The sequence below is a fragment of the Hemitrygon akajei genome, chromosome 2 (assembly GCF_048418815.1).
Source record: "Hemitrygon akajei chromosome 2, sHemAka1.3, whole genome shotgun sequence".
In the NCBI taxonomy this organism is placed as follows: Eukaryota; Metazoa; Chordata; class Chondrichthyes; order Myliobatiformes; family Dasyatidae; genus Hemitrygon; species Hemitrygon akajei.
In genome coordinates, this window is record NC_133125.1 from 14,326,940 (window position 1) to 14,348,083 (window position 21,144).

The following is a 21,144-nucleotide window of genomic DNA, read 5'->3' on the forward strand; positions in this document are numbered from 1 at the left end:
GAAGGGCAGCGAGACTTGCAGACTGCTCCCAGCACATTCTCAGACTGTTTTGGTCATTGACACAAATGACATATTTCACTGTACACATTGCCATTTTGAAGTACGTATGACAAATGAAGCTATTTATACTAGCCGAAACGTCAAGGAGCAGCTAACAGCATCATCTTTAGCCAGAGGATGATGAACCTGTGGAATTTGTTGCCACAGGCTGCTGTGGGGGACAGGACATTGGGTGCATTTAAGACAAAGGTTGATATGACTAGTCAAGGTGTGAAAATTTACAGGGAAGAGGCAGTAGAATGAGGTTGAGAGGGAAATGTTGAAAAAGTGAAGCAGACTCAATGGGCTGAATGGCCTAATTCTACTCCTATATCTTATGGTCTCTCTGTAGGCTCTCTGAGTCAAACACCAGCCTAATGAGACAATTAATAGCCAGGCCTTCATTGTCATTGATGCCTGAACCTTCCAGGCCCCTCTTCAAACACACACCTTCACTGGAAGGATGCATGAATTATCTTTCTGTGGGCACCATTGTTCCCACTGAGCTGTGCGGGTGTGCAGCTGTTCATTAACCGAAATGCTCCCGCACATACAGCTTTTGTCGCCACGTAGCTGAAATTCGTCACAGCTAGAAAAAGTTTACAAAACATGAAAGATTTTCTTTGTTGTGCTATATTTCAATACAGCATTCAATTACTAAATAAAATCAAATATATGTGATTTTTGAATTTTCATTCTAAATATTCCTAGTTTGCATATTACAAAACAAACAAACATTTAAAGTGCCGCTCAGATTTCAGGCTGTGTTTTTAAAAAAACCCCTGCGTAGAGCAGTGATTGCTTGAGTAGAGGGAGCATTGGTGGGTACAATACTTCAAGCAGTCACATTTTCTTATTTGCCACTAGATGGTGGTGTTTGGAAAATATGAGATCACTTTCCCCAAACAATTTTCATCATATAGCAGAAAGGCTTCTCAGTTGATTCTGGTAATAATCACAAATGGATGTTAAGATAAAGAAGGAATGTAAAACTATAGGTCACTGGACCCCTCAAACCTGTCCTGCCAGTTATTGTAATTATGACTGATGAAGCCTTCCACAGCCCTGTAAGCAGAGATTTCCTCCTTTTGTAATAAGTTTCCACTAGCGAGAGAACCTCAAATGCTGGAGGAACTCAATAGGCCAGGTAGCATCTATGGAAAAGAATAAACAATCGACGTTTCCAACCAAAACCTGAGTCCTGATGAAGGGTCTTGATCTGAAACCTCGACTGTTCACTCTTATTCATAGATGCTACCTGGCCTGAGTTCCTCCACCATTTTGTGTGTGTCGCTTTGACTTCCAGCATCTGCAGATGTTCTCTTGTTTGTGAAGTTTCTATATGTCTCAGTTTTAGAGTCATTGAAAACTCCAGCACAGAAACAGGCTCCTTAGTTCATGTTGAACCATATAAACTGCCTAGCCCATCGACCTGCACCTTGACCATAGTCCTCCATACCCCTCCCATCCATGTACCTACCCAATTTATCTTAAATATTGAAATCGAATTTGCATACACCACTTGCACCGGCAGCTCATTCCATACGCTAACCATAATCTGAGTGATGAAATTTCCCATCATGTTCCTCTTAAACCCTTAATCCATGACCTCTAGTTGTGGTGTCACCCAACCTCAGTGGAAAAAGCCTGCTTGCATTTACCCTATCTACACCCCTCAAAATTTTGTATACCTCTATCAAATCTCCCCTCAATCTTCTTCATTCTAGGGAATAAAGTTCAATCTTTTCTTATTTACATCTTTCCTGTAGGTAGGTGACTACTTGATTGACCACTGCCTAACTTTGTAACTGCTTCTCATTTGAGGCTCTCTCACTAGTGGAAATATCTCTTCATCCTCTCTTTCACTCTTCTGTAGGATCTTCTGTGTTTCAACAACATCACCCTTCATTCTTCTAAACTTGAAAGAAGTGGAGATGTGGTTAAAAGATTCTAGCGAGGAACTTAAAGGGGGGAAAGGAAGATGAAGATAGACCAATTCAAGAAAATAGTTAAGTTTTGACTTTGTGGAGTGTATTTAGGGAAAGGTGAAGTGACAGAACAGATTTCAGATGTACAGACCAAGACAGTGGATTTAGTGGATCAATGGATGAGAAGGTGGCACGGAGAGCTGAGATGTTGGTGCATTACAGGGCTGAAGGGGATCTCAGATATCTAACTTGCTGATACAGGAACTTGAAGATGCAATGTTAGTTTGAAATTGGAGCATTGCTGACCAGACAGTGGTGGCTGAAAGTTCGTGAAACCTGTAGAATTTTCTTTATTTCTTTATTAATATGGCCTAAAATGTGATTGGACCTTACTGTAACCCCTAAAACTAGATAAAGAGGACCCAATTAAATAAATAACACAAAAAACATATGATCCAATATTACATGTATTTGTTGGAAAAAGTGTGTGAACCTCTAGGATAATGCCTTCTATAAAAGAGATTGGAGGTTTGGGCTGTAGAAGTGCCCTGCCTTATAAAAAAAGACACAAAGTCAGATTACTGACAGAGCCTGCTCTTCTCAAGAAAGATCTGTTTATCTGCACCACGCCTTGATGAAAACAACTTTCAGAGGACCTTAGAAGAAGAATTATGGAGATGCATGAAGCTGGAAAAGGCTACAAAAGCATTTCTAAAGACCTGAGTGTTCATCAGTCTGAATTGAGCAAACTCTGCTACATACTGGAGCAAACATACTGTTGCTACTCTCCTTAGGAGTGGGCAACCTGCAAAGATCACACCAAGAGCACAACGTGCAATGTTGAAGGAGGTGATAAAGAACCCAAGAGTAACAGCAAAAGACCTGAAGAAATAGTTCTTTTTTTTTTCCTTTTTTCTTTCAAAAAAAAATTAACACTTTATTTTTTCTTATTATTATTGATATATTGCTTAGCTTTGTTAATCAGTATAAATCCTGATCCTGATCCTTTTCTCCAGCAAATACATAAGTGCTTCTCCCTATAGATGCTGCCTGGCCTGCTGTGTTCCACCAGCATTTTGTGTGTGTTGTTTGAATTTCCAGTATCTGCAGATTTCCTTGTGTTGACATGTAATATTGTATCATTTTTCTCAATAAATGAATGAGGAAGTATAATTGTTTTGTGTTATTTATTTAATTGGGTTCTCTTTATCCAGTTTTAGGACTGACATGAAGATCTGATCACATTTTAGGTCATATTTATGCAGAAATAGAGAAAATTCTACAGGGTTCACGAACTTCCTTGCACCACTGTAGCTGGCGAAAGGCATTGAGAATGGGGATTTCAGAATATAGAACATTGCAGAACCATAAACGTACTTCAGCCCATGATGTGTCGGTCGACCTTTCAACCTACTCTAAGGTCAATCTAGCCCTTCCCTTGTACATAGCCCTCCATTTTCCTATCTTCCATGTGCCTGTCTAATAGTTTCTTCAATGTTCCTAACATATCTGGCTCTACCATCTCCTTGGCAGCACTTTCCATGCATTCTTTACTTTGTGTATGTGTGTGTAAAAGAAAAACTTACCTCTGACATTCCCTCTAAAATTTCCTCCAATTACCGTACCTTAAAATTATGTCCTCATTTTGATTTTGTTGTATGAAAATTAGTGCGTGTTTAGTTATAGGGAAAAAGTGAAAATCAGATGAAATTAAAATGAATACGATTTTTTTCTGTTTTTTGTGCTACTTATCTTAATTTAACTATTATATATATACTGTAATTCAATTTTTCATGTTTATGATGAGTTGCATTATATTGCTGCCACTAAGTTAACAAATTTCATGACACACGCCAATGATATTAAACCTGATTCTATGTCCGATTCTGATTCTGAATGACAGTATGTGTTTGAAGCCACCACAAAAATCATCTCCTGTAGATCGCTGAGATTTATTCAAACTTTTTCAGCAGTGAAGTAGATTTTTCAGTCTAATGTTGTGAATTAAAATTGACCAACTTTAATTTTCCTTTGAAGGAGAGCCATCCAGTGGCATGCATTTGAATCCATTACCAGCTCATTTATCTGAGTATGAGAGGGATCCGCTTTTGGTCAATCCAGAGGTAAGAGTGATCTTCATCACAAACATGAAGGAGAAGGATGTGTCATATATTGTAGTGTTGATTCTATCTTCCGATATTTGAGGATTCAGTTCTTCACCATATCAGTGGTCTGATCAGTTTTGTGGTGGCATTCAGGGTGAAGTTCCTGCCTGCTGGCCGTGTCGTAGGGCCAGTTACTGTAAGGGCAGAATAAGAGTAACACATCATGTTTAATGATTTTTATGTTTTATTTGTATTTCAGGAAGTAATTGAAAATTCACATATGTCTGAGGAGTTGTTTAATCTTTACCTCCACCAGAATTATGTTGATTTCTTCAGTGACATAGATGACATAGTGCGTGCTAGTGACTACCTAAGTGATGCGGACTTCCTAACAGTAGATTGGAGTGTAAGTAACAAACATCGTGTAACTGGTAATCATTCCCTGATTCATGAGCCAGGCTCTTGTGTAGCTGATAGGCAAGCGCTGCACTGCTACGTTACAACCACAGCTACAATTCAAAAGTGCTTGGTTGCCCATGAATCAGTTCTAATGCCCTGAGAATGTGACGGGTGAGAGATGAGGGAGTGGCTTTGCATTTGCCCGTTTATTTATTGCCATCGGTAATGAAAGAAATCTGTTTCTACTTTTTCAAAACTGTCAACCATGTTCTTAGTGTAATGCTATTACACCTCAGAACATCAGAGGTCGGAGTTCAATTCTAATGTTATCTGTAAGGAGTCTGTAGGTTCTGGCAGTGGAATGTGTGGGTTTCCTCCCAGAGTCCAAAAATGTATCATGTACCGACCGATTAGTAGGTTTGTTATTGTCAAAAAAAATTGTCCCGTGATTAAATTAAATCGGGGGTTGGTGGATGAAGCGGTTTGCGGTGCATCTCAGAATGAATAAATAAATAGGACCTTCGATGACCTGTTAATTAAAATTGTTTTCTGAATTGTGTTCATTTCAGTCCAGGAAACAATGTCCTTTCTTATCATTATGGTCATTTTAAAAATGAATCTTGAATTGATTTTGCTCTAAAATTCCAATACTTATATCCACTCTGCGAAAAGAATAATCCCAAGATGTTGTAGTATGATAATAAAATAGTGGGATTAGAATATTGAACAGTACAGGCCCTTCAGCCCACAAATGTTGTGCTGAGCTTTTAACTTCCTCCAAGATCAATCTAACCTTTCCCTCCCACATAACCCTCCATTTCTCTATCTATGTGCTTATCTAAGAGTCTGTTAAATGTTGCTGACCTATCTGCTTACACCGCTGGCAGGGGTTCCACCTACTCACCGCTCTCTGTGTAAAAACAAAAACAACCTACTTCTGACATGTCCCCATATACTTTCCCCCAATTCCTTTAAAACCATGCCTCCTGGTATTCACCATTGTTTGTATTAAATCAAGTCAATCATCGTTTGTTTAATTTGTCGCAGAAAGTTTGCTTCTCCTTCTTGAACCAAAATGGTTCATTAAGTAGTTTTCACAGTGTCCCTGAACCCGTTCCTGATACATTAAAGATAGGCTCTGGAATGTAAACAAATATGAACAATTCTTTTTGAAGTACTTCATAAGTATTTGGAACTCTTCCTCAAAGGAGACAGAGAATTTGAATATTCTTAAGGCAAAGATTCCTGATGAGTAGGATGAGGAGAAGCTGCTGGAGGTAAGCAGGAATCTGGGGTCGAGATTACCATGACCTTATCAAATGGCAGGGTAGGCTTGAGCGACCATGTGGCTGAATACACCTCCCACAGTTCGGCTGATATTTCTATTCTAATTGTTGTGGGTGATAAAAAGAGCCCTAAAATTGAATAGATGTTTTTGACCAGAGGAGGACTGTTTAACACAACAACTTACAAAATGTCTGGGACTCTAGAATCTTGGCACAGGGAACAAGATCCAGAAAATTATCCTGAATCCAGCAAAGTACTGGTTAACACCAACAAACAGTCTGCTGGAGAAACCCCAGTGGGTTGAGCAGCATCTGTGGCAGGAAAGGAATTAACATACAACATAGAACAGTACGGCAGTATAAGGCCCTTAGGGCCATGATGTTGTGCCAACCTTTTAACCTACTCTATCAATCTAAACATTCCCTCCTACATAGCCCTCCATTTTACATCTATCCATGTGCTTATCTAAGAGTCTCTTAAATCTCCCTAATGTATCTATCTATACCACCATACCTGGCAGGGTGGCACAGTAGCGTAGTGGTTAGCATACCAGCGACGCAGGTTCAGTTGCCGCTGCTGCCTGTAAAGAGTTTGTACGTTTCCCTGTGACCACATGGGTTTCCTTTGGGTACTCCGGTTTCCTCCCACAGTTCAAAACAATGACAATGATTAAATCGGGGTGCTGGGCAGTGCGTGTCAAAGGGCTTATTCTGCACTGTATCTCAATAAATAAATAAGATTCCTCTGTTCCTCCACAATGCTAAGAATCCTGCCATTCACCCTGTACCCTGCCTTCAAGTTTGCCCAACTGTTGTCGTTTTGGGTGGAGACTCCACCGATTCCAGCAATTACATTCTCCTGTGTCTCCCGAGTGCTATTTAATCCCTGGCTGAAGCATTATGTCCACTTCTGAAGCCCAGGTTTTGCGGGATGAGACGACTTTGGAACACAGCCTCTTTGGGTTGGGCAATATATGAAATTCTACAGCATTCTAATTTTCACACAGATTAAATTTTATGAGTATAGGACATGTTCAAACTAAATCTTATAGTGAGTTTGACAAACGTCTTATTTATCTGGTTCTATGACTTCCTTAGCATCGTTCAACTATGTGGAAATATAGTGCGTCTGTGGCGACCAGAGGGCTGATTCATGCCAACAGAGCTCGAGCTTGGGCTAATTGTAAAGGAGGAGCTGGTTTCAAACCTTTGCACAAACCACAGTGGCTATCAATAAACAAAAAGGTACGGGCAGAACTGGTTTGACTGATAAATTCAGCTGGCATTCTGGTTACAGTTTAACAGAATCTGATCAACCTAGTATAGCTTAGCAATGGGCTTGTACTAATGAATTCTAACTGCTGAAATTGGGTGTTTGAGGTTGGAGAACTGTGTGTGTGGGTGAATGGGTGGTGGCGGTTTGCTGGCAAGGAGCACAGAGCTTGTTTTGCTGAGTTCTTTTGTTGCTTATTAGGTTCTTTGTTGTTCTGCCAAGCTTCATTGGCATGCCATGTTGGTGTCGGAATGGGTAACGACACTTGTGGGCTGCTCCCAACACATCCTTAGGTGGTATTGGTCATTAACACAAACAATGTATTTCACTGTAGATGCTAAATCTGTTGGTTTGGGTTTGTGGCATTATACTGTTATAAGACCATAGAACACTACAGCACAGTACAGGCCCTTTAGCTCACAATGTTGTGCTGACCTTTTAACCTACTCTAAGATCAATCTGACCCTTCCCTCCTACATAACCCTCCATTTTTCTATCATTCATGAGCCTATCTAAAAGTTTCTTAAATGCCCCCAAAGTATCTCCTTCTACCAGCAGCCTGGCAGGGCATTTCATGCACCCACCCAGATAAAACTGTGTTTTAAAAAGAAACTTACCTCTCACATCCTCCCTATATACTTTCCTCCAATCACCTTAAAGTTATGTCTGCTTGTATTAGCCATTTCCACCCTGGGAAAATATCTCTGGCTGTCCACTTTGTCTATGCCTCTTATTATCTTGTACGCCTCTATCAAGTCAGTTCTCATCTTCCCTCCATTGCTTCAGAGAGAAAAACCCAGTTCACTCAACCTATCATCATAGAACATGCTCTCTAATCCAAAAGTGATATCTCCAACAAAGGGTCAGGACATTGGCATTGTTGGTTTCTCAAAGTTGTCTAGCTCTTACATTTGGCTTGCTGGAAACATCAGCTTAATTTTCCTGGACATTAATGTACCTGAGAGACTCGGTGCAGATAGTCCTTTCAGTGAATTCTTGGTTATGATTGTTTATATTGTACGTAGATAGAAATGGTAATTAGAACCCAAAATTCTTTTCTTTGTTGTTTCAGTATAAAGAAAATTGTCTTGCCGCCAAAGGTTTCTTCTCAAACTTTTGTTTAGCCCCAGTTTGCCTTCAGACTGAGTTATTACCGTACCTAGCACTACTGACAAACCCTATGAGAAATCAAGGTAAGATGAAAAATGTTAACAGGATGTTTTTTTCCAGTTGTAGCATATAATTTCATAGAAAGTTGATACAATAGTGCGTAGCAAAATAGTGCAAATCAGTATTTGGCGCTACATATTATATGTGCATTTAAGGACATAGAGCATGACAGCACAATACAAGTTCTTCAGCCCACAATGCTTGTGTACCCTTTAATGTGTTCTAAGATCAACCTAACCCTTCCCTTCCTTTTCTTTCATCCATATGCCTATCTTAAAAGTCCCTGAAATCGCCTTAAGGTATCCGCCTCTACTACCAGAGGAAAAGTATAAATTTTATTTTCCTCATAACCCATAGCTTGCAAAACACAGTCTTCAGCTGCACAAGCACATGTATATTTTAGATAGTGTTGCTCTTCCCTGGCTTTATATTCAACTTGGAATTTGCATGCAGTTCAGATCATTTTAAGTAGACTTAGACTGGAAACATTCTATCCTTGTGCAAGTAAACCGTGCGTTGGGCTGCCAAATTTATTTTTTATTTATTTGGATATAGCACCGAGTTGGCCCTTTAAGACCTGCTGCCAGCAACCCATCAATTTAACGCTAGCCTATTCACGGAACTATCTACAGTGACCCAGTACTCCTTTGGACTGTGGGAAGAGACCGGAGCATGCGGAGGAAATCCCCACATTCCACAGGGAGGATGTACAAGCTCCTCACACAGGATGCCGGGATTGAACTCTGAAATCCAGTGCCCCGAGCTGTCATGGCTTTGTGCTAGCCATTACGCTACCATGGCAAATATTGATGTGGAGCTACAGATTTTACTAATTTCGATCTCTGCCCTCCATAAAGCAATGGAGTAAGTCAGAAAACAGTGTGGTGATATTCCTCAGCTTGTATTCATCAAATAGAAAGCATATTGTGAATAACGGTGGTGGATGCCTGTATGGTAGAAGCACTAATGATAGGGACTTCCAGCACCCAGGGCATGCCCTTCTCACTGTTACCATCAGGTAGGAGGTACAGAAGCCTGATTCAAGAACAGCTTCTTCCTCTCTGCCATCTGACTCCTAAGTGGACATTGAACCCTTAGAGAGTACTTCTCTTTTTAAAAAAATATACAGTATTTGCACATTTTTTAATCTATTCAATATATGTATATTGAAATTGATTTACTTATTTATTATTATTTTTATTTATTTATTTTTCTCTTCTATATTATGTATTGCATTGAACTGCTGCTGCTAAGTTAACAAATTTCACGTCACATGCCGGTGATAATAAACCTGATTCTGATATCTAAAGCAGGTTGTAGAGTCTTTGGAAGATTCATTTTCTAACTCCCTCAAATCTCAGAAAATAATCTGTTCGCTGTGAAGATGACTATCTTTTCTCAAGTAACCTAAAATAACTTTGTATTTGATGAATCAGTCAGGTTTATTCTCACTGATATGTTGTGAAATTTTGTTGTTTTGCGACAGCAGTACCGTAAGAGACAAAAAATACTACTAAGTTTAAAAATAAAGGTCAAAAGTGGAATAATGCAATAGTAATGAAGAAATCTGGTGGTGCAGGAGAAGAAGCTGTTCCTCAAATGTTGAATGTGGGTCTTCAGGCTCCTGTACTACTTCTGGTAATAATGAGAAGAGGGTTAATGCATGAGGAGCGTTTGATGGCTCTGGACCTGTACTCGCTGGAGTTTAGAAGAATGAGGGGGATGTCACTGAAACCTATTGAATATTGAAAGGCCTGGATAGAGTGGACTTGGAGAGGATGTTTCCTATACTGGGGAATCTAGGACCAGAGGGTACAGGATCAGAATACAAGGACGTCCCTTTAGAACACAGATGAGGAGGAATTTCTTTCGCCCGAAGGTGGTGAATCTGTGAAAGTCATTGTCACAGACAGCTGCTGAGGCGAAGTCATTGGGTATATTGGGAAGTTGATAGGTTTGTGATCAGTAAGGGTGTCAAAGGTTACAGGGAGTATGCAGGAGAATGGGATTGAGATGGATAATAAATTAGCTATGACGAAATGGCAGAGCAGATTCGATAGGCTGAATGGCCTGAGTCACCTCCTAGGTCTTATGGATGGTGAGGGTTGTAAATGGTCTCTTAATCCTGTCCTCAATGGTGGGGAGGGTTGTGCACATGATAGAGCTGGCTGAGTCCACAATCCTCTGCAGCCTCTTGCAATCCTGCACATGGTTAAGTTTTTAAACCTTAAATTTGGGTTCTTCGGTATGTGGTAGGGAGTTGCAGCAAAATGGTTGGCAATGTGGTGGCTAAACCTGATGTCCTCCTAACAAACAGACTGTCTGCATGCTGTTAGCATGTCAATCCCCTTTGCATAGACTGTTCTGGCACCGGTAATGTTCCCTGTGCCAAGTGCCCAACAGCACAACATTGCTGTCCAAGTCCAGCCCTGGTCCTTTCAGAGAATACAACAACAGGCTTCAGTGGGAAACAAAATTATTCAAGTAGAAAGTTTTTAAAGTTGCATTTTCATCTGAACAACATCTATAAATTTTTCTGATTTATGTTTATGTACAGCACAAATTAATTTTATTCACGATGTGGGAAGCTTTCCATTCAAGCGATACTCTACAAGGTATGTACATATGGTTTCCTAATATCACAGTTGATCCTGCCTTGCATACAAGTTAATGTTCTTAGTTTACACTTCCTACTTAGGGAAATTTAAATTGTCATTAACTTTGAGTGTGAGATATAGTTGTTAACCTTAAACTTTATTTACCTGATTTAAATTGGGGAAAAAGTGATTTTAAAAATAATAACAACCTGTGTTTAATTCTTCATAATGGGAGGACATTATTCTTTACAGTTGCTGGTTTAATATAAACTTTTGTTCTGCTGACGATGGATGAGCACACAGAACATAAAGTAGAGACAAGAGTTGGCCATCTGGCCCTCTTTGTCCGCTCCACCATGCAATGTAATCATAGCTGATCTACCCCCAGCTTTAACTCCTCTGTGAGAACCCCGTGCTTCTCAATTCCTCGATCTTTAAAAATTGTAACTGTCACTACCAGTGAAAACATTGGAACACAGAGCAGTACGTCACAGTACAGGCCCTTTGGCCCATAATGTTGTTATCAACCTTTTAACCTACTCTAAGATCAATCTAACTCTTTCCTCTCACGTAGCCCTCCATTTTTCTATCATCCACGTGCCTATCTAAGAGTTTTAAGTGTCCGTAATGAATCTGCCTTTATACCATCACCCCGGCAAAGTGTTCCATGCACCCCCACTGTCTGTGTAAATAAACTTGCATCTGATATCCTACCTACAATTTCCTTAAAATTATACCCCCCGGTAATAGCGATTTCTGCCCTGGGGAGAAAAGATCTCTGGCCATCCACTCATCCTATGCCTCTTATCATCTTTTACGTCTCTGTCAGTTCTCGTTTTATCCTCTTTCACTTAAAAGAGAAAAGCCCTCACTCGTTCAATATACCTTCATAAGACATGCTCTCTAAACCAGGCAGCATCCTGGTAAATCTCCTCTACACCTTCTCCAAAGCTTATAATGAGCCGATCAGAACTGAACACAATATTCAAGTGTAGTCTAACCAGACTTTTATAGAGTTGCAACATTACCTCATGGCTCTTGAACTCAATCCCCTGACTATTGAAGGCCAACACACCATATGCCTTCCTAACAACTCTATCAACGTTTCACCTCTGCTAAGATCAATCTAACCCTCTCTTGCACATCACCCTTGATTTGTCATGTCATTTACCTTCTGAGCTCTTGTTGCACCTGCAAGCTCAGATTTCGTAACTCACTCCCTGGAGTTTCATAGAACATTCCAACCCTGTGAGTAGTGAGAAAACTTGACTGAAAGTGTGACATAAGGCACAAAATATGAACTGTCACATTTCTTCCAGTGTTTGACAGGGGAAAAGCAATTGGTTCAAAGTTTCAAAGTACATTTAATCAGAGTTCCTCCAGCATTTTGTGTGTGTTACTATCAGCTAGTTTGTTTTCAGACGTCATTTGTCACACTAACTGTGGATTTTTCAGGCCGGCATTGGAAGCTTTAACGGATGAAGATCCTGGTATTGTGGAGCTCAGCCACGAGGAAGAGGACTGTTGGCAGCCTCAGCCGTTAGTGACACATGAGCAGACAGCAGCATCCACACAAGAGACTCAGACCACGTACTCCGCAGGTGTTGCTGGACAGCCTGGTGGAGGGGACCTGCCGAACAGCCAGCCGCAACCCACCATAACACAAGCCTTTCTCGAGGACGAGGAGCTAATAATTGAGGAATATGATAGTGACTAATGTAGAAGTATTCTTCTGGACTAACTTACGGGTAGATGCATATTTATTTTTAATTATTGAAATTCTGATAAATAATGGTTCAGGAGCATTTTTTTGGCAAATGAAAATGCTGCTGAAACCAGAGTAACTAAAAAAGAGTATTTGAATAACTCTGAGCATGAAAATAATGTTTACATAAACATGTCCAAAACTCTGGAACCATCAGATATCATTTAATTTCTCCATAGGTCACTAACATCTACTGACAGCACAGCCCCTCAGTGGGCTGATTAGAACCATTTCCGTCAGTACCAAAGGAATCTACCTGTTGTACAGGAATCAGTCTTGATCAAATGCTTTCGCTAAATATTCACACTTAAGCCAAATTTCTTTTCATTATTTTTGTCGGTGTTGTGCATGGTTTTTTTTTTTCTTTGCTTTTATTGAGCCTGTTTATATAAAAAGTTGGAAAATTGAATCATTTCATTTCCTAAGAGTTTAGATATGCAAATGAAGTTATTGGAACAGTTATAAATAGTATTTATATTTATATTTGAGATTGCTTCTGGTGAACAAAATAAAAGGGCATCAAGTCCCTCTTCAGCACCCTGAGCCTAATACCTGAATTAGTCACAAGCAGCTCTGAGCAGATTGACATTTTGTTTCAGTGTAGAACGCAGGAACATTACTCCAAGTTACATCTTCTAATGACCACAGGCATGCTTGCTTTGTTATATTTGTATAGCTATTTAGATCTTTGTCAAAGATCATTCTCAATAGTTCAATCTTCTCTCACAGTTTATTATTATCTACATTGTATACTTTCTCACAAAGTATTCAGCAAAACCTTTAAATTATTATTAATATTGTAAATATCTTCAGATGGCCACCCGTCTTCTCTTTCCAATGGTGGCAGTACTATCACATGATAACATCAAATCAAGTTGTTGTTTTCATAGATTATTAACTAGTCTGGAACTAATGCACAGGAATAAAATACACCGTGGTTCCCGACAGCTTCGGTATCAAGGTGTGTCAGTGTTGATTCAGAGCCGGGGAAGTTCTAGAGGGTTAGGTTTGAAGATGTGATTGGAAGTTTGCTGGAACTACTGGCTTTGTTGAGGACATGGATTGTGCTTGAACTGTCTTTCCTATTTAATCTCACCCCCTGCACATATCTAGAACATATCTAGATCTGGAATTACTATGCCTACACTCTTCACAACAACAAAATTTTGGTTTTGATCTGGATAAAGGAATTTTAGATGCTTACAATTACACAACACTGAAGAAGAATGCCTACCTAGAATGAACATCCAGCTCATTCTGCTTGCCCAGCCGATCAGCATAGCTCTTCAATTCAGAGTCATGGTGACAGTGTACAAACAGAACCAACTATATGGATGCACATTTCCATCAACTGCCTGCTAGATTCTTCCACCACCCCCTAAGGTAATTGTAGTAGTCAAATTATCTTACAACCCACATGTTTTTGGTCTTTGGGAGGAAACCAGAGCAGCCAAAGGAAGACTAGAGGGCCACAGGGAGAAATGTAACCTCAACACAATCAGACTGGGCTACAGAGCTGTGAAGCAGCAACTCCACCTGTACCGTGACTCTCCCTCCATACGACCCTACCTGTACCGTGACTCTCCCTCCATACGACCCTACCTGTACCGTGACCCTCCCTCCATACGACCCTACCTGTACCGTGACTCTCCCTCCATACGACTCTACCTGTACCGTGACTCTCCCTCCATACGACTCTGTACCGTGACTCTCCCTCCATACGACTCTACCCGCACCATGACTCTCCCTCCATACGACTCTGTACCGTGACTCTCCCTCCATATGACTCTACCTGTCCCGTGACTCTCCCTCCATACGACTCTACCTGCACCATGACTCTCCCTCCATACGACTCTGTACCGTGACTCTCCCTCCATACGACCCTACCTGTACCGTAACTCTCCCTCCATACGACTCTACCTGCACCATGACTCTCCCTCCATACGACTCTGTACCGTGACTCTCCCTCCATACGACCCTACCTGTACCGTGACTCTCCCTCCATACGACTCTGTACCATGACTCTCCCTCCATACGACCCTACCTGTCTCGTGACTCTCCCTCCATACGACCCTACCTGTACCGTGACTCTCCCTCCATACGACTCTACCTGTACCATGACTCTCCCTCCATACGACCCTACCTGTACCGTGACCCTCCCTCCGTACGACTCTACCTGTACCGTGACCCTCCCTCCATACGACCCTACCTGTACCGTGACTCTCCCTCCATACGACCCTACCTGTACCATGACCCTCCCTCCATACGACCCTACCTGTACCGTGACTCTCCCTCCATACGACTCTACCTGTACCATGACTATCCCTCCATACGACTCTATACCATGACTCTCCCTCCATATGACCCTACCTGTACCATGACTCTCCCTCCATACGACCCTACCTGTACCGTGACTCCCCCTCCATACGACCCTACCTGTACCGTGACTCTCCCTCCATACGACTCTACCTGTACCGTGACTCTCCCTCAGTACGACCCTACCTGTATCATGACTCTCCCTCCATACGACTCTATACCATGACTCTCCCTCCATACGACCCTACCTGTACCATGACCCTCCCTCCATACGACCCTACCTGTACCGTGACTCTCCCTCCATACGACTCTACCTGTACCATGACTATCCCTCCATACGACTCTATACCATGACTCTCCCTCCATATGACCCTACCTGTACCATGACTCTCCCTCCATACGACCCTACCTGTACCGTGACTCTCCCTCCATACGACCCTACCTGTACCGTGACTCTCCCTCCATACGACTCTACCTGTACCGTGACTCTCCCTCAGTACGACCCTACCTGAATCATGACTCTCCCTCCATACGACTCTATACCATGACTCTCCCTCCATACGACTCTACCTGTACCGTGACTCTCCCTCCATATGACTCCACCTGTACCGTGACTCTCCCTCCATATGACCCTACCTGTACCGTGACTCTCCCTCCATACGACTCTACCTGTACCGTGACTCTCCCTCAGTACGACCCTACCTGTATCATGACTCTCCCTCCATACGACTCTATACCATGACTCTCCCTCCATACGACTCTATACCATGACTCTCCCTCCATATGACCCTACCTGTATCGTGACTCTCCCTCCATACGACCCTACCTGTACCATGACTCTCCCTCCATACGACTCTACCTGTACCATGACTCTCCCTCCATACGACCCTACCTGTACCGTGACTCTCCCTCCATACGACTCTATACCATGACTCTCCCTCCATACGACTCTACCTGTACCGTGACTCTCCCTCCATATGACTCTACCTGTCCCGTGATTCTCCCTCCATACGACCCTACCTGTACCGTGACTCTCCCTCCATACGACCCTACCTGTACCGTGACTCTCCCTCCATACGACTCTACCTGCACCATGACTCTCCCTCCATACGACTCTGTACCGTGACTCTCCCTCCATACGACTCTACCTGCACTATGACTCTCCCTCCATACGACTCTGTACCGTGACTCTCCCTCCATACGACTCTGTACCATGACTCTCCCTCCATACGACTCTATACCATGACTCTCCCTCCATACGACCCTACCTGTACCGTGACTCTCCCTCCATACGACCCTACCTGTACCGTGACTCTCCCTCCATACGACTCTGTATCGTGACTCTCCCTCCATACGACTCTACCTGTCCCGTGACTCTCCCTCCATACGACCCTACCTGTACCGTGACTCTCCCTCCATACGACTCTACCTGCACCATGACTCTCCCACCATACGACTCTACCTGTACCGTGACTCTCCCTCCATACGACTCTGTACCGTGACTCTCCCTCCATACGACTCTGTACCATGACTCGCCCTCCATACGACCCTACCTGTCCCGTGACTCTCCCTCCATACGACCCTACCTGTACCGTGACTCTCCCTCCATACGACCCTACCTGTACCATGACTCTCCCTCAGTACGACCCTACCTGTATCATGACTCTCCCTCCATACGACTCTATACCATGACTCTCCCTCCATACGACTCTGTACCTGTACCGTGACTGTCCCTCCATACGACTCTGTACCTGTACCGTGACTGTCCCTCCGTACGACTCTACCTGCACCATGACTCTCCCTCCATACGACTCTGTACCTGTACCGTGACTGTCCCTCCATACGACCCTATACCATGACTCTCCCTCCATACGACTCTATACCATGACTCTCCCTCCATACGACTCTGTACCTGTACCGTGACTGTCCCTCCGTACGACTCTACCTTTACCGTGACCCTCCCTCCGTACGACTCTACCTGTATCGTGATACAGTACCTCTATACCTGTGCTGTGAATTTATATCTCTTTAAAACTGTACTTTTACCACGTCTCTTTACTCTTCCTCTGTACTCTATGCACTCCCTACTGAAAGCCCAGGACGCTGCCTTCAAGTCCGCTGACAGAACAGCTCTCAGAGCAGCCAGGGGAATCCTCACCTTAGGCATCAAGAGGGCAAAGACTGCCTGTGCACAAAAATTCAGGAACAACTGTCCGATAACAATCCGTGGTGACTGGCTGAGCATCAAAGGAATCACCTCACAAGGAAAAACAGCGTCAACTAACCAGTGACACCTCCCTCCATGACGCTCTAAACAACTCTTGTGTACACTTCGAGGCATGTTATGGAAGCTACCCACCCCCCACTGTCTGTAACAGCGGCAGACTTGAGAAGAACTCCGCAGAGTCCAAGGCCAGACAACATCCCAGGCCGGGTCCTCAGGGAGTGTGCACATCAACTCTCTGACGTCTGTTATATGCCCCGTAACGGGTTAAAAAGAACCAGCAGAAATGGACACATCTGGGGTCTTTTATTAGTAACTACATGAGTAAAGTAATATAAAACAAGATAAGGTAAACAGGTTAGCAGAGTATATGCATATATATATACGTGAGTAGATAATGTTCCCAAGCTTCCCCAGCTCAGGTGATTAGGTGATGGTAAGTAACCAGGTCAGTTCTGGAATTTTGGTTTGAGTAGAGTTGGAGAGAGAGAGAGATAGAGTATTGGTTTATCTTCCAAATGCCGATGCTGATCCTCCACGTCGTCCTCCTGCTCCCGAAGCTTACAGTCACCGACTGTGACCACAAAAAGGGGGTGCCATCTTCTGTGGTGGAGTTATCAACCCCAGACCAGGGTTAAACACACCGATAGTTCCCCACCGGTCACCCCTTTGTCCACACTGTGAGCAAAAACCCCACCCTTGTCGTGGGCACACAGAGCTCACCAGTGTACTTTTTGCCTCTGGAGTTGTGTCTGGTTAAAAAGTCCACTGACCTTGCATATATCTTAGTAGTGCGGAACCCGAGCTGTCTATCATATAGCTCCGCCTTTCAGTTTCCCGGGCAACTCACAGACTTTGTCTCGTCCTGCTGCTGAAATAGCACACAAGCTGTTCGCTCCCTCTCTCTCTCTCTCGTTTAAAGGAACAGTCCACTTTGAAATAATCCTTCAGATCTCATCACACGTCAAGGACATCTTCAACACTTCACTCGTCTAGGCTGCTGTTCCCAAATCAGCCACCATCATCTTTGTACCAATGAACTCTGCATCTTCAGAACTAAACAATAACCACCAGGTGGCACTGATGCAATCATCAGGAACTGCTTTGGGCGATTGATGATGGCGTATATCAAAAACACCATTCCTGCCACTCACTAATATGTTTACCAAGAAGACTGCTTTACAACAGATGCCATGCACCTGGCCTTGTCACACCTAGAAACAAGGACACATGTCACAATGCTGTTTCTGGATTTCAGTTTGGCATTCAACACTTTTAGTCCCAAGACCTTGGTGGACAAACTCCTACTCCTCCGTCTAAATACACCACTATGCAAATGGATGTTGGACTTCCTAATGAACAGACCTCAGCTAGTCAGGATGCATAACCGCTCCCCCCTCCCCATCATCCAAACCCTGGATTCCCCTGCCCCCCCAGGGCTGTGTGCTGAGCCCATTGCTGTACACTTTGTTCACACCGGACTGCACGGCCAAACACCCAAGTAATTACATTGACAAGTTTGCCAATGACAGGACAGATGGTAGGGCTCATTACCAACACTGATGAGATGGCCTACAGAGAGAAGGTGGAAGAGCTCGAGGACTGGTGCCAGGAAAATAACCTCTTCCTTAATGTCAATAAGACAAAGGAGATGGTTATGGACTTCAGGAGAACTCACATTGCTCACTCTCCCCCTCCCCCGCTTTGCATCGATGGCAAACTCCCGAGAGTGCACATCTCACACAATCTTACATGGTCCCAGAACATGAACACATCCTGCAAGCTCAACAACACCTCCACTTTCTGAGGAGACTGAAAAGAGCTGGGCTTTGCACATCCATTCTACAGATACACAGTATGGAGCGTCCCAACACTGCTTGGCATGGAAACAGTACTACAGCAGACAAGAAGGCCCTACAACGGGGAGTCAAAACTGCCCGATGCATCACCAGCACCAGCCTACCTGCCATCAAGGACATATATACCAAAACGTGCCAAAAAAGAGCCAGCAACATCCCAGCTCGTGGACTGTTTGTTCCATTCCCATCAGGGAGGAAGCTAAACAGACATCCACACCAGGACCACCAGACACAAAAACAGTTACTTTCCCCAAGTTGTAAGGCTGACCAACACTTCCACCCACTATCTTCCCCACTACACTGTTATTTCCTGTCAGTCACCTTCTGGAGAGCCTAGTATCACTTTATGGGCATACAGTCAATTTATGTATACATGCTATGTTATATAGTTATTGTTTTTATTATTATGTTCTTTATCTTTTGTGTTTTTAGTGCTGCATCAGATCTGGAGTAACAATTATTTTGTTCTCCTTTACACTTGTGCACATGAAATTACGTTAAACAATCTTGAATCTTAACTTTTTCAACTGTACACCTGTACCACATTGTCTTCGATTTTAGTATTTAGTTAATTTTGAAAGTTCCTGTTGAATCCCCTTTCATCATCCTTTTGCTGAGTGTATTCCACTTTATAACTTGTATTAATTCTCACATTATACTTGGGTTTATGACCAGCCATCAAATTTGTATCTGTGGATCATTAATCCTTCTACAAGTAGAAATAGATTGTCAATTGTTCTGTTAAATCTCTTCTCCACTCAGAAGAGCATGGCCTGTTTTTGGCACCTGGTCCCCAGAATGAGTTCAGTAGATTTCTTAGCAACCTTCAGTAAGTTCTGCTGTCTTCTCCCTCCCCACATACCTGTTTCTGTTCTGGCATCCCTTTAAAGTTGGACCACGGATTTAGATTGACTTTCCACATTCTACCCACCAAATGCACACCCTCATTCTCAACTGGCATCTATCTGCTAGTTTACCAATTTGCTCTTGCAAAACATTCACTATTTTTTCAGTTTCATGACTTTTGAAAATTTAGAAACTGCGGTACTGTGCAAAAGCCTTAGGCACCCTAAAATCAATAAAAACACAGGACAAGATATTAATATCCCTCGTGCTAATGGGTTATGAGCTTTTGCTCGAGACAGCCTTGATTTTAGGAATGACACATAGGGCTTTTCAAGTGGGCATCCTCCTTCCGAGATGTTCCATCGATTAACCCATTAAATCTCCTTAGGGCTTGACAATGACTTCTGGCGTCCCAGAGGCACCCGCCGTTGTGTCTTCCCACTCTCTTGATGCTATCTTGGAGCCCAGGAACGATCTTTCCGCTTGAGCCAAAGCCAGTGACTGCTTCTCTCCGTTGCCTCTGATGTGGCTTTGATGGTTTGCCGTAGAGCCTAACCATGGACTTTTAATGTGATTTCAGATGGTACGGCCTCCACAGAGCCGAGGTCTTAACATCGTGTCCGGGATTACCTGGAAAGCAGGCGAGACGGCCGAAGTGCAGAAGAACTGTGACAACTTCTCCAGGATAATTGGATCAACCTACCAGCCGATTTTCTTATGAAACTGCACGACAGTGTACCTAAGAAAACTGATGCAGTTTTAAAGGCAAAAAGTCACACCAAATATTGATTTGATTTAGTTTTTTATTGTTTACTGCACTTTATAGTAATTTATTTGATACTTGGAAACTTCTCATTCCATTATATTTGAAAACGTCTTTGCTTTACAGATTTTGTTACATGCGTTTAAGACTTTTGCACAGTACTGTAGGTCTCCTACACCCATCCAGATCATTATCGTTATGTTACATCGTTTGTATTTTGTCCAACATTAACAGTAGAAATGCATCGGCAGAATTGTTGTAAAGCTCTTTCAATAGAAACCTCTTATAAAACTGGGCTGTTTGAAAATTATTTTATGTATCTTTCCCAGCGTGATTATTTGAAAATCTGGTTGCTGTAATAAGACTCCAACTCTTTAGTCTTTAAACACTAAAGAGAGTTCAGCAGATGCGGGAAATCCTGAGCAACGCACACAAAATGTTGGAGGAACTCAGCAGGGCAAGTAGCATCTATGGAGAGAAATAAACAGTTGACGTTCTGGGCTGAGATCCCTCATCATGATTGGAAAGGAGGAGGACAAGTGAGGGGCCGTTCGCCACACCTGAAGAGGTATGT

At 42.7% G+C, this 21,144-nt stretch overlaps 1 protein-coding gene across 2 annotated transcripts in view; it reads left to right on the forward strand.

Annotated features, from left to right (window-relative positions):
* The window catches only part of rad17 (RAD17 checkpoint clamp loader component), a 46,541-nt gene extending 25,415 nt beyond the window's left edge, over positions 1–21,126 (forward strand). The window contains exons 12-18 of one of the 2 annotated variants that reach the window (XM_073067475.1): positions 4,005–4,090; positions 4,332–4,478; positions 6,856–7,002; positions 8,103–8,223; positions 10,758–10,815; positions 12,253–12,545; positions 20,388–21,126. In XM_073067475.1, the coding sequence (XP_072923576.1) occupies positions 4,005–4,090; positions 4,332–4,478; positions 6,856–7,002; positions 8,103–8,223; positions 10,758–10,815; positions 12,253–12,514 (821 nt within the window). In that variant the 3' untranslated portion in view covers positions 12,515–12,545; positions 20,388–21,126. Of the gene's footprint in view, positions 1–4,004; positions 4,091–4,331; positions 4,479–6,855; positions 7,003–8,102; positions 8,224–10,757; positions 10,816–12,252; positions 13,101–20,387 lie in introns of those variants that run through there. The other variant, XM_073067468.1, reaches the window with a different exon arrangement.
* Positions 21,127–21,144: the final 18 nt, after the last annotated feature.